At 39.3% G+C, this 14,408-nt stretch overlaps 1 protein-coding gene across 1 annotated transcript in view; it reads right to left on the bottom strand.

Annotated features, from left to right (window-relative positions):
• Nucleotides 1-309: 309 nt before the first annotated feature.
• The window catches only part of LOC133831313 (uncharacterized), a 38,390-nt gene continuing 24,291 nt past the window's right edge, over nucleotides 310-14,408 (bottom strand). The window contains exons 2-4 of the mRNA XM_062261571.1: nucleotides 934-1,081; nucleotides 714-834; nucleotides 310-630 (exon numbers count right to left, since the gene is read on the bottom strand). Of these exons, the coding sequence (XP_062117555.1) occupies nucleotides 310-630; nucleotides 714-834; nucleotides 934-1,081 (590 nt within the window). The remainder of the gene's footprint in view (nucleotides 631-713; nucleotides 835-933; nucleotides 1,082-14,408) is intronic.

Genomic DNA, 14,408 nt, shown 5'->3' with positions numbered 1-14,408 from the left:
AATTTTCTAAACATTACGAACTATTGTTCATATGTTTTAATTACATAGATAAAATTACTATTGTGGAGTTGGAGGAGGATCTTGTTGTGACTGCTGGTCGACAGAAGTTCCGACGTCTTCTTCAGCACCATAAATGCATGTCACCAAAGAGATCTCTGGAGAATCCGAGGAATTCTGGGCATTCCTTTCATATTCTAGACGAGTAACTTGCTTGGCGAGTTCAGATTGTTTAGCCTACTCGGGAAGATAGTCAAAATTTGCCTCCGAATTGTTCTTCCAAAACATGTATAAGCAGTTGAAGGTAGCTCCTCAAAACCTCTCCAAGTATTGGGAATTTGTCTCGAGCAGCTTGACTTGATCCTCTAGACCAGAGGCCTCCTTCATGCTTGCCTCCAGATCCTCTTGAAGTTTGGCTGCTTCTTTATAGTTAGTCTCAAAGGCTTCCTTAAACTTCTTCTTGGTAGCAACAACTTTGGCCATATCTTCTTGGCTCCTCTTCAGCTCCTCGGTTAAAGTGGAGATTTTGTCTTCAACCACCTTAACCCTCTCCTCACATGCCTTGATCTCCTTGGCATGTATTACATTGACCTCCTCTGTGCGACGCCAGCCATTTTTCATGGTTAAGATACCCTGCAAACAATAAAATAATGAAGTTTTTAGAGCTAATCAAAGGAAATGTTGTTCGACTAAAACACAATACAAAAGAAACTTACACTGAGCAGTTCGTTGAACCCACGAGAAAGGACCTGATTGGGTTTCAACACAGGAAGACAGGCAAAGGCCTCCTGGCTACGACGGTGCTTAGACAATCTCTGCAACTTGTCGTTTGTTGAGCTATAAGCATTACTCAATTAATCTGCAGCCAGAGATCTTCCTGGCTGGTTGGTGGAAGGAGCAGTGCGAGGAGGAGGAGGAGGCGTAGTTGATTTAGACGGAGCAGGAGCTAGAGGGTCCTCTGGTCGAGCACTTTTTCTGGAGGGCTTTCCACTGCCTTCTCCAGGGTGTTGTCTGCTCGACTTCTTCTTGCTCGGGGGAGCATTTGCGGAGGCATAGATATCGAAGGCTTCGTCAGATGGCATCACTACAAAACAATAACAAATGAGTAGGAATGTTAAAAATAGTTTCGCATAATAAAGGAATAAAGTAAAGAGAAATTCTAAGTAGTATACCCGAACTATTATTACTGGTCGTTACATTATCTAAAGAACTACTGGTACACTCACTATCTGCCTCGAAGAAGTCCAAGCTAAAACTACTGGTCATAAATTTAAAGTTGCCATCCCTATGGAATAAATGTCATGGGATGGACAGATTATCTAGGAGTGAGAAATCTATATCGTTCTCGTTTGAAGATTCGAGTATAGGGTTGGTGTATTAAGGTAGTTTTGCTTTCCCCTCCCATGTTGGGTAGGGGTATTAGCAACTCGAGTGCTAGGGGTTGGTTCTTGGATGGTCACCCCCGTTGGTCGCCGCCTCTAGGGTTGTGACATATCTTGCTTATGCTCGGGGATGTCTTGTCCTTCAGTACCCTCTCTAGTGGTAGTCCCTACGATGGATTCCCTCACTTTCTAGTGAGGTTGTAAAAGGCCGACCAACCTTAAATTACTCTTCGTGACTAGCTCCTTTACGCTTTTTTTTCTATATTTGTCATGCTGGCCAAGGCTATGGCTCTTATCTCCATTTCTGGCGTGGGAGCTGGTCGGTACCTTGGACCTAGATGCAGCATAAAACAACTAAGGACAAGGAAAGACGAAAAAATGAATAGATAAATGTCGACCAGAGATTGAAAGTTTACCTCCTCGTGTGAAGGCCAGATTTTTAGCAACCAAGTCAGTTGTAAGGAAGTACTCTTGAAAGTACCTTCCTACATTGGACTTATGGGTAATATCACCCTAGAATGTGCGAGCAGATTCCAGGTGGAAAAAGTGGAAGAACCCCTTGTTGATCTGATTAGGGTTGGATTTGAGATCAAACACGTAGTTGATCTCATGCAAAGTAGGCACATGCCATTTTTTGTGGTTGTATAAGATATACAGTGCAAAAGTACTCTATATCCGTTGTGTGTAATTTGGAAAGGGGCGACCTCGAAATAATTGGCCACCCCTCAGAAAAAGTCATGCAAGGGCAAGACTGCCCCTTTTTCATTATGACACCTCGACCAGGCACTATAGGCACCTTCGGGTACGTTTGACCTCCGGTCGGGTGTTGGTTTTTACATGGTAATCCCAGTAATCCCATGCTTCTTGGGGTATTTTTCCACCATCCTAGTCGATATGAAGCTAGGAGGGGCAATGTACTAGTCTACCTCTGCTCGAGGGCCGACACGGGGATGAGCTTTGAGCTGAATGTCTGGTGGAGAAATGTTTAAAGGTTGAGGGTCACTTGAAGGACCCTCGGCATTGGAAGGTGAATTTGTGGTTTTCTATTTTCGACGAGCAGTGTATTTTACACGACCCATGTTTGATTGGTTTTGTGGTGGATTGTATGTAGGACTGGTTGTAGGGTTGGGTGTGATGACGAAGGCTCAGGAAAAGGCAAAGAAGGCTGTTCTTGATCTTCGAACAACAAAGTGAGAAGATCACGACCCTAGGGATCATGCATGAATACCTGAGACAAGCAAAGGGGGAAGTGAGAATCTGCGACCAATACATAAAAGATAGAGAAAATCAAGGATAACGTTGCTCGTGTATAAAAGTTAAGCTTTTATACGACCAGTAGCATCCTGATAAAAACACAATACACATGCGAGCGGTTGGAAAAACAGATTAAAAAGTGAATGTGAAAAAACTTTTCAACTCTGAAAACAGGCGGGTAAAATCCAGTTTTTCTGAAATACTCAAAATTGAATTTTCACTTCGATTTTGGGCCTGAAAACAATGAACCTATACCCCACGTTGCTTTTTAAGCATTGTATAGTATTTTAGATTGCCTAAAATTTCTATTCTAGCATACTTATTCTATGTATGTTTGCCTAAACCTAGTTACCCAAGAAAATTTTCAAGAATAGTAGAAACCCAGTTACGCAAACTCGTGAATCAAGACTAGAATATACGAAAATTTCTACAAAAATAAGAGGATGGATTCAAAAACTTACTTGGAGTATGGATTGTAGGAGAAATTACAAAATTTTTGCTCAGAGTTGCTCGAAGACGTCTCGAATTACACTAAAGTCCCTGGGTTTTCTTGAAGGATTTTATGAGTTTTTCATGAGAGAGAAAGTTCGGGTAAAGAAATGTAAAACGTAACGGGGGATTATATTTATACTGATTGGGGCAGTAATAAAAGGTAATGATGGGAGTAGGGTTTCGATGTGTGGGGAATCACAATAATCGTCAAAACATTTTTGGAAAACTGTAAAAGTGATAATTACTTGCTTTTTTGAATAGTACTAACAGATGTGACATGTTAGATGGATTATTGGTCAAGTAAGTTTATTAAATGCTGATCGCATTAAAATAAACTTGGTGGGCAAATGTTTACCCTGAAAAATACTTACTTGCTGACGTGGCAAAATCAGTGAACACGTGGGTTGCATGTGACTATTTAGTGATTACATTCAGGTCGACCAGCGACCAGAGTATAAGTTGCTCGATGGATTCAAGAAAGATTCTGAACAGTATGGCAAAAGAGGTGCTGGCATATGCGACCAAGTCTGGTCATAGTAACGACACCCGAGTTCAAATACAGTTATAAGATAAATATTTTAAAGATATTTGACCCTATTTATGTATAAATATTATGATTACTGTTATTATTCAAATATGCTTGTAACAAAATTAGACACGACCCATTGGCCCATATGTACACTTGAGCCTATAAATAGGATTAAAAGAGATTTATTCATGGAGAATAATTTGTATTCAGAGAGAACAAGTGCTTTTTATACACGACTTTTGTAGCCCTTTTTGGAGCTTGTGAAACTCAGTGAACTCTAGTTTGCTGATCACAGGTTTCATAATACATCAATAAAAATACTAAGTGGAAGTAGGTTATTACCAACATCTAGGGTCGAACCACTATAAATCCTTGGGTTGTTTAGTTCTTGCATTAAACTTATAAATCTGTATCGTTTTAGTGACTCCATGTCATTGGCTAAATCATCAATCAACACCTTAAATAGATCATCAATAATTTAATTAAATAAATGGATATTGTTATTTTGATCCCTTTATTTTTATTAAGTTTGTTGTACCCCAAAATAAACACGAGTTGAACTACTCAGCACGGCGTACAGCTGACAGACAAGCGCGTGAAGAAATCATGCAGATAGAACATCTAGCTAACTATGGAGTGAGCAGCTCGAGTCAAACTTGACAACTTACAATAACTAGATAGTCTTAAGATCGCCTCTTGCGCCAACAACCTATTTCGAGATGCAAGATGGATAGATCGCCTTCTAGAAAATCTAAAGTTGGTCCGTGTTAGGATATAATAGTTCTTCAACATGCAGTTCGAAGGAAGTGTTCAGCTCGCAAAGGCCTGGTCATGACGCACAGTTAATGATCCCAAAAGACACAGAGATTCTTTATACGCCTCATAAAGGCCCGGATTTTATTATGCATTTATTACCCAAGATAACATATGTAAATTCTATAGGAAATCATTTCCTTATGTTAATGGGAATTTACCCAAATTTAATATTTACCATATTTATGTAAGCGGTTACCCAAAACTATCCCGGAGAATGCTCTATAAATACTAGGGGAATGGATAGAAAAATGGACCAACTCTCTATAGACTGAAAATCTGCTGAAATTGTCATCAATAATTTCTCTCAGGGTCCTAAATAGATCAATAAGATTGTTTCATGGACTAGGTGTATTTTAACCACTGAACCACGTAAAAGCGTAGATGATTTTAATACTTTCGTGTTATTTCAATTACGGTTTAGCAAATGCGTAATATCTCTATTGTCAGATTTCTTAATCCACTGTTAGCGAAAAACCTCGTCAACAAAGTCAACTACCATAATTCTTGATTTTTTTTCCAAAATAAAAAATAAAAATTACTCTATGTTTTTTTTTTAAAAAAAAAGTGGATCTCTATGCCTAATTATAGTCAATGTTTCATCACTTGGGGTTGGCTCAAGTTGTTGGGTGTGTCAGTATCTGTGGGATTGGAGAGGAATTAAATCACAATTGTATATATATATGTTGACTAGTTTTTTTGCTAACAACTAATTAAACTAAAACTTAAAGAAAAGTCAATTAAAACAGAGTGAATCAATCCTAGTTCATGAGTCACTTGTATTAGGATACTAAGAACTTGCAATTCTGAAGTTGTCTTCGGTTTCAGGTAATGTATAGGCTCACTTTGAAATGAAGTTTGGGATCATTTACAACGTGTTCCCTAGCCCTATTTATAGGCTGTTAGGCAAATAAGCTCATTAATTAGAGCTGATTATAACTATTCTCCCTTAATGGAGATTTATTACATGATAAATGAACATTCTTCCAATAAACGAACTAGTGGGATCTAGCGTATCTTGGTGGCACCATTGTGAGGAATGTTACCCGACTATTTTATTGTGGGAAAGGCCTCTAACACTGTCAGAGTGGTAACTGCATGTTTTCTCATGTCAAGCGATGTTGTGGTATAACCATTTTGCCGCTTGTACGGAGTTGACACAATGATCTAGGTGATAGTGGATGTCAGAAAGCTGTCGGTGGTCCAGAGCCACTATGCTTGACACCTGACTACTCTTCTCTTGGACCGAAGGAAGGTCCTCGTAGGCCTGGAGGAAGTGAGCCGAGGGGACAGTCTTGTAGTGAGCCTTGGAGAGTCATCTCAAAACATGGTCCTCAGGAAGTTATGCTTCTAGGTGGAAATACTCCTCCAGTGGTGGTGAACTGTGGTTGAATGATGTGCTTATCTCCCGTGGAGCTCAGAGTAGGCTCTGGGTGACTTAAATCAATTTATGTGGAATCTTAATTCCTTCAAAGTGTGTCACGTGTAACTTGGTGCAAACACAGACAACAATATATATATTTATATATATAAAAAAGTTAGTTAAAGTTTGTTGATAAAGTAAAAAATATCATCACTTAAAATATGTTAATAAAAACTATATTTTTCATTTTACTAATATAATTTTTATTTGTTTTAATTTTAAATTTTCAGTTCTATTAATCAATTTTACAAACTATTTATATATAAAAATATCAACGATTTTTAATTGAGGAGATTTTTGTCTCTGTAATTTTTTTAACTAAAAACAATTGAAAAGTGATATTTTTTACTATTTAAAAAAGAAAATTTACTCATTTGGTGCCTTGTGTTTTTGCAAAATATTATTTTCGTACATTTTTTTTCAATAATGCTCATATGATACCATGCATTTTGAAATCATACATATTTGGTACCCTAGACTTAGATTTAATAAATAAAATTTTATCAATATGACCAAACTGTCATAAGTTATATGTAATTAAGTAATTAAATTTAAATTTGGAACTAATATAATCGAGAACTGTTTGATTAAATTGGTAAATTTTTATTAATTACAATTAACTTTAGGGTACCAAATATTTACGATTTCAAAATACAGAGTACTAAATATGTACGATTTCAAAATACAAGGTGGTACCAAATGGTTACCTACCCTTTAAAATAACAAGGGATTTAAAATATATTTTTTTGGAAAGCCAAGACTAAAATTGATAATAGTTTTAAAATGTGGAATTGAAAATAGTAATTTTTTCTTAAATATACTTAAAAATATACTCTCATTGATGTAAATATATTAATATAGGTAAATAAAGACATATCAGTGTAAATTTTATATGTATTGATTATATTACTCAAATAACACTAGTAGTGAGCTTTAAATTATTCACATTAAACTTTAGTCAATAAAACATCAGCACTTAAAATCATAAACATGGATTTATAGATCTTAATCAATAACCTTTAAAGTTATGAAAGATAATATAAATATTAAAGTTAGAAGAATTTTTGTATATTATTACTTTCTAAAAAAATATATATTTTATTTCATTACAATAAAAATAATCCATTGATGATTAAAATTGTTGTTTTTTTTTATTTCTAAAGACATTTAAGGTTCCAAATGGATATGCAGCCAGTATTACTAGATGTGTTGATGTAAAGAACTGAAATTTTATGGGCTCAAAAGTCATGATTTTCATATTATTATGACTCAATTACTCCCACTAGCATTGGGGTGAACATCAAGTTTGCATGTTCGTCTACATTTAACTACTTTAAGCAACTATTTTAATTTGCTTGATGTAGTCAAAAGTATCTAAACCATAAGATTTAATGCAACTTAAATAAAAAATATCTATCATTATTTCTAATAGTGAAAAATTACTTTCCTCAACATTTTTTGATATAATGGTTAATTTGGCGATAGACTTAGAATGTCAGGCAAGAATTGTTGGACCATTAGTTTACCATTGCGTGTACCCTATATTGAAAGGTAAGATATTTTTTGATTGTCATTGTATTTAGTTGTAATAACAAGTTCAAATGTTTCCAATAATGTTTCTCTGAATAATTATAGGTACTCATCAAAGAGTTTAAGTCAAATGTACGAAACTAAAGCAAATCTCAAAGTTGTAATACAAAAGGATATTTAGCTAATGAATGTTTGATATTTTGCTCAAGATAAATGGAAGGCACGGAGATAAATTTTAATTACAAGCTTAATAATTATAGTAATATGGAACCTAATTGAGAAAGACTGTCTATTTTCTATCTGATTTAAAAAACACATACTAATTCATATTGACCAGTGTTTTGGTCAACTGACGCTGAGTCAATTAAAACGACGATTTCATATGACAAGAGCTGAACTTAAGTAAACGACACAAATAATTTTATAGTGATTCGATCCCAAAAGTTGGTAAAGACCTACGTCCACTTGCACTTTTATTAATCACAAAGGTTTCAAACTCAAGATCTGATGAGCTGGAGTCAAGTATGTTTCTTAAACTTGAGATAGAAAATACAGTATAAAAATGGTTATGTATGTAAGTGCTTATTCAAGAGAGAGTATAAATTCAAGTTCTCATCCCCTCAAATGACAGTGAGAGGTCCTATTTATAGAGATTCTAGTGGGCCTTGGGCCTTACAAGTGTGAAATAGGCCCTACACACATAATGTGGGTATAGCGTCGCAAATTTTCTAATGAGGCTTAGGGCCTTGATTAGCGTGCCTCGAGGGCAATAAGTTATTTATTGTATTAATATGTGAATTTGATGAGTATGTGATTAGAAATGCATGTTTAGGTGAATTAAATATGCACGTGGGCCCAATTTGGTTGTTAGAGGCATATTTGTAATTTTGGCTCGTTGAGGGCATAAATGCAATATTTATGATTATTGTGATCTTTTCCACGTGTGAGTGGTGATATATTTGAGATGCATGATTCGAGAGAGTCCTAGGGAGCGATTTAGCTAGAAAGTCACAACGGGGTCAAATACCCACCTCGGGAGGAGCCTAGGGTTATTTTGGGAACGTAAAATGTGTTTGAGATTTATGGAGTAACGGTAGTAGTTTAGTAATGATTTGGACATGTTTGGATTAATGAGGATTTATAAGAATACTCGGGGACTTAACGGGGTATGACAAATGACTAAATTGCCCTTGGGTTACCTAAGGGGTTAGGATAAGCTTAAGGGATACTTTAGACTTTTGGTAAGGGATATGCTTGGATGTCTTTGACTGCTAAGGTTAGAAGGTGTTAGAAGGAAAGAAGCAAACAGAAGGAATACTCAACTTTGGTTTTCTCTCCAACGATTCTCTTTCGCACCCTTTGGTGTCTTGGAACTTAAGAATTTAGGGGTCTTTAGTTGAAGGATTGAGGGCTTGAAGTGTGTAGGAATTCCTTAAGCCGAAATTATTACAGAGGTAAGGATTTAAGTTTGAATACTGTTTAATTTTCCTCTGTTTTTTTAGAGTTTGGGAGCTGGAACTTAGGTGATGGAAGTGAAGTGTTTTTGGGATAAATCTTAGGGTGGTTACTCTGTTGATATTGTTTGGATATGAATTCTAGGGATAACTCTGGGTTTTAGGTTTTGATTCGGGTTGATTTTTGAGGAGTTGGCTCGTAGAACTACATGGGATTATCTGGGTTTCGGCCTTGCGCCGCGGCTCGCTTGAGTTTTTAGGCTAGTGGCACTTTGAATAATTTCCTAGGCGTCGCGGCGCAAGGTTTGGGCGCTGCAGGCCGAGTTGCCTAGCAGTGAGGCATTTTGCCTCCATTTTGGGGCGCGCCGCGGCCCTTAAGGGGGGTTGGGCCGCAGCCCAAAAGAGGAATTTTTGCAAATTGAGGGCTTTTAGCTCGAGAACTTGAACATTAAGGCTCCGGAAGGTTTCCACTACCTAGTTTGGTAAAAACCAAGGTCCTAGAGGTTAGAGTTATGTCTCGAAACTATTTACTAAGTTAGAACTTGATAGTTGATTTTATTCATGCATTGTGACTAGGATTTTCTTCAAGGCTCGGATTAGAGGACTGTGCTTGTGATTACGGTGCTCGGATAGCCTGGGACATAGGTAAGAAAACTGTTGTACCCGTAGAGCAGGGTGTGGCCCTATAGTTTGTATTGTAGGGCACGACTTTATGTGATTGTGTTGCAGGGTGTAGCCCTATTGATAAAGTCTATATTTGTTTAAGTATTTGTTAAATTTATGCTATGTGTTGCACATTTGTGAATGAATGGCAAGGGCTGGGAATGGCGAAGGCCAAGAACGGTAAGGGCCAGGAACGACGAAGGCCAAGAACGGCAAGGCCGAGTACGACAAGGGGCCTGGAGCTGCATTAAGCACTCGGTGTGCAAGTCGCTAGGGTGAGACCCTTCTCGGATGCTTGAGTCATCCTCACAGTGTAGACTGTGAACCTAGGGCCTGGTAAAACGCCTGCGACGGCATGGCCGCTATGGGTTTAGCTTTTGGCTGCCTTGTTAAATGTTGATTGATATCTATGCATATGTTAATTGTTTGTGTTGAGTTTTCTTGCTGGGCTTCGGCTCACGGGTGCTCTATGGTGTAGGTAAGGGCAAGGGAAAGGTCGACCAACCATGAATATGGAGAGCATGAAGCGGCGTGTACATGTTCGGCCTGCCTGGCTATCCCGGCTAAGGGTATTTTTGGGAGATGCTATGTATTAATCCAGATTTTTTCGTTTAGTCGACTTTAATCATATTTTGAGTTGGAAATATTTCTAAACATTATTTTGAGATCCCAAACGTATAACGCTTTATAATTTCAATGAATGATTACATTGAAAAATTATATGATTTTTATTACAGTTTAGCCACACTTTTAACCTAAAGCCTCGATTAGCGAGTTAATTGCACGTTTAAAACTCACTTAGTAACGAATCTAAGGAAGTAGGACATTACAACTTGGTATCAGAGCGAGCCAAGGTTTATGGTTCCTAGAGATAGACTAAACATGTACGCTCACTATCAGTATGCTTGCCTGGTTATTTTATATAGAGCATGATGAATGTGTTAACATATGCATGATGCCAGGGCATGGCCCCTTGAGTGTTGTATGCGATTTGTGTACTTGGATTGTTGTTATGGTTGGTTGATGTGAATTGGGAGGTGGTTTTGGATGTTGTTATCATGCTTGATTAGCGACGTCATTGATTGCAGACATATTATTGAGATGCCTTGACAATCATCTAGACTCCGTGGCAATAGGGCCAAGGATGACAACTAGGGTCAGGACCCTCCACCTGCCCCACAGAATTGGCAACAAATGTTTGCTAAAATGGAAACCAGACTACATCGAACAGAGGAAGAACTTCGACAGCTGAGGCATTAAGCCCTTCCTCAGGGCACTGGGTTGTAAGTTCAGATTTGGAGAAAGGGCGCTACTAGGCGCAATGCCAGGAGGACAATGCATCCTTTTACCAGATCCAGTCGGCGTAGTGGCCCCAGTGAGAAGAAGAGAAAGGCCCCATGTTCTTTTGTTTCTCCTAGCTCAGATAGGAGGGCACAGGGTGCTTTTAGTGTGTCTCGATGCAGAAGATGACATTAGGGAGGGTGAAGGATCAGGGCCTGCTTTATCTGTGGGAGTGTCAATAACTTGAAGAATGACTGCCTGCAAGCTAGGAAAGAGGAGCCGAAGCAGAGCGACAGTCTTGCTCCTGCCAGAGTATTTTCTTTGAATCAGACTGAGGCTGAGGCTAGCCCCTTGGTTGTGATAGGTCAGATTTCTAGTGCTGGTTCTTCTTGTACTGCATTGATTGATTCATGGGCTACTCATGCATTTGTGTATGCTAGGGTGATAGATCGGCTGTGTAGACCTAGTGATTTGTATGCTAGGGGATTTCAAACTTTGTTGCCGACTGGGGAACTGGTAGTCTCTAAGAGATGGATTAGAGCATTGCCAGTAGAGATAGAGATAGACGATAGAGAGTTGTCTGTTGATCTGATTTAGTTAGAGATGGAGGGCTTCGATATGATTCTAGGGATGGATTGGTTATCAAGGTATGGGGCAATGATTGACTGCAAGTTCAGGATGGTGAATTTTGAACTAGAAGGGGAGGTGCCCTTTGTATTTGTGGGCACAGTTAGTGGACCGCAAGTACCTATGATTTCAGCACTGAAGGCTAGAGACCTGTTGCAGGAAGGTTGCATAAGATTCCTAGAAAACATTGTGGATACCTCTAGGGTTGTATCGGTTGGATCAAGTGCGACCAGATTAGTATGTGAGTTTCCAGATCTATTTCTAGCGGACTTGCTAGGGCAACCGCCACAACCGGAGATCAAGTTTGTTATAGAATTGGCGCAAGGGGTGGATCTAGTTTCTAGGACACCTTATAGAATGGCTTCAGCAGAGTTGAAGGAATTGAAGATTCAGTTGAAGGAGTTACTGGATTTGGGGTTCATCAGACTGAGTTTCTCGCCATGGGGTGCTTCAGTATTGTTTGTTAAGAAGAAGGATTGATCTCTTAGGATGTGTATTGACTACAGGGAGCTGAACAAGTTGACCATTAAGAACAAGTACCCATTACCTAGGATCGATGATTTATTTGACCAGCTATAGGGAAAGACAGTGTTTTCCAAGATTAACCTTCAGTCAAGTTACCACCAGTTAAGGATTAAAGAGGAGGACATACCAAAGACTGCTTTCTGCACAAGGTATTGACACTCTGAATTCCTGGTTATGTCCTTTGGATTAACAAACTCCCTAGCAGCCTTTATGGATATGATGAATAGAATCTTCAAGGACTATCTGGACAAATTCGTGATTGTGTTCAATGATGACATACTGGTGTACTCTCAGTCAGAGACATAGCATGAGAAGCATTTGCGCTTGGTGTTATAGTGGTTGAGAGAGCATAGGTTATATGCTAAGTTTAGCAAGTGTAAGTTTTGGATACCGCAAGTCACATTTCTGGGCCATATTTTCAGTAAAGAGGGGATTTTGGTTGACCCAAGTAAAATTAAGGCAGTGAGAGATTGGCCTAGACAGAGCAGTGTACCAGAAGTTATGAGCTTTTTGGGATTGGCAGGGTATTATCAGTGGTTCGTTGAGGGGTTCTCCAGGATAGCCACGTCGTTGACTGAATTGACACAAAAGAAGACTACGTATGTGTGGACAGATATGTCTGAGAACAATTTCAATGAATTGAAGTGGTGATTGATCACCGCTCCGATATTGAGTCCGCCGATAGACAATGAGAAGTTTGTGGTTTATTGTGATGCTTCTAGACAAGGTTTAGGGTGTGTGATGATGCAAGCTGGAAAGGTGATAGCCTACGCATCAAGATAGCTAAAGGAGTACGACCAGAGATATCCCACGCATGATCTGGAGGTTGTAGCGACAGTATTTGCACTTAAGGTTTGGAGACATTATCTGTATGGTGAGAAGTGTGAAATATGCACCGACCATAAAAGGTTGAAGTACTTCTTTACTCAGAAGGATCTGAATATGCGCCAGAGACGGTAGATGGAATTTGTAAAGGATTATGATTGTGATATCCTATACCATCCTGGGAAGGCTAATGTAGTGGCTGATGCATTGAGTCGGAAGGGCCCAGGACAATTGTTCAGTTCGAGCAGGTATCTGATAAGTTATCTGAGGAGATGACTAGAGCGGGTATAGAGTTGGTGGTTGGTCAGTTATCAAACATCACTCTTTAGTCTACACTCCATGAGAGGATCAAGGAAGCGCAGGGGGAGGATCCTCAGTTGAGAGGGCTCAGGGAGAGTGTCTTGGTCAGAGCGGCTAAGGACTTCTCTATCTCGGAGATGGGACTACTGAAGCCCAAGGGTCGGATCTGTGTTCCGATGGATTCTGGTCTCGAGCGAGAGATCTTGGACGAATCTCATACCACTCCCTATTCTTTACATCCAGGTAAGATGAAGATGTACCAAGACTTGAGAACCTTGTATTGGTGGTTAGGAATGAAGAGGGACGTGGTGGATTATGTGGCTAAGTGCTTAAATTGTCAGCACGTAAAGGTTGAATATTAGAGGGCAGAAGGGTTCTTGCAGCCTCTAGGGATTCCAGAGTGGAAGTGGGAGGATATCACCATGGACTTCGTGGTTGGTTTGTCGACGATCGTGGGACAACATGATTCAATGTGGGTGGTTGTGGATAGGTATACCTAGTCCACCCACTTCTTGCCTGTTAGAATGACTTATAGTATGGAGCAGTATGCTGAGCTATATGTGAAGGAAATTGTTCGACTTCATGGTGCTCTGAGGTCGATAGTATCCGACAGGGACCCCACCTTCACTTCCAAGTGTTGAGAGAGTCTATAGACGACTTTGGACACGCAGTTGCGGCTTAGTACTGCTTATCATCCTCAGACGGGTGGATAGTCTTAGAGGATGATTAAGATATTGGAAGATATGTTGCGAGCCTGTGCTGGATTTATGGGGATCTTGGAGTAAGTATCTCCATTTGATTGAGTTTTCGTACAACAACAGTTACCAGGCGACTATCGGAGTGGCTCCGTATGAGATGCTATATGGGAGGAAGTGTAGATCACCTATCCATTGGGATGAGACGGACGACAGGAGATACCTGGGCCCAGAGATTGTTCCGAGGACCAATGAGGCCATTGAAAAGATTAGAGCTCAAATGCTTGCCTACCAGAGTCGCTAGAAGAGTTACTCAGACTTGAAAGGTAGGAGTATGGAGTTTCAAGTCGGTGACAATGTGTTCCTTAGGGTTTCAGCCTTGAGAGGAGTGAAACACTTTGGTGTTCGGAGTAAGCTGAGCCCTAGGATTGTTGGCCCCTTTGAGATCCTGGAACAGGTTGGAGAGGTAGCTTACAGATTGGCGATGCCTCCAGCTTTATCAGGAGTTCATGATGCTTTCATGTGTCCATGCTCCAGAAGTATATATTAGATTCTACGCATGTACTAAGTTTTGAGAACTTGAAGCTGGATCAAGATTTATCATATGAGAAGAAGCTG

The sequence above is a fragment of the Humulus lupulus genome, chromosome 1 (genome assembly GCF_963169125.1).
Source record: "Humulus lupulus chromosome 1, drHumLupu1.1, whole genome shotgun sequence".
NCBI lineage: Eukaryota > Viridiplantae > Streptophyta > Magnoliopsida > Rosales > Cannabaceae > Humulus > Humulus lupulus.
The sequence above is the reverse complement of the archived record's forward strand: the minus strand, read 5'-3'. Positions and strand labels throughout refer to the sequence as shown.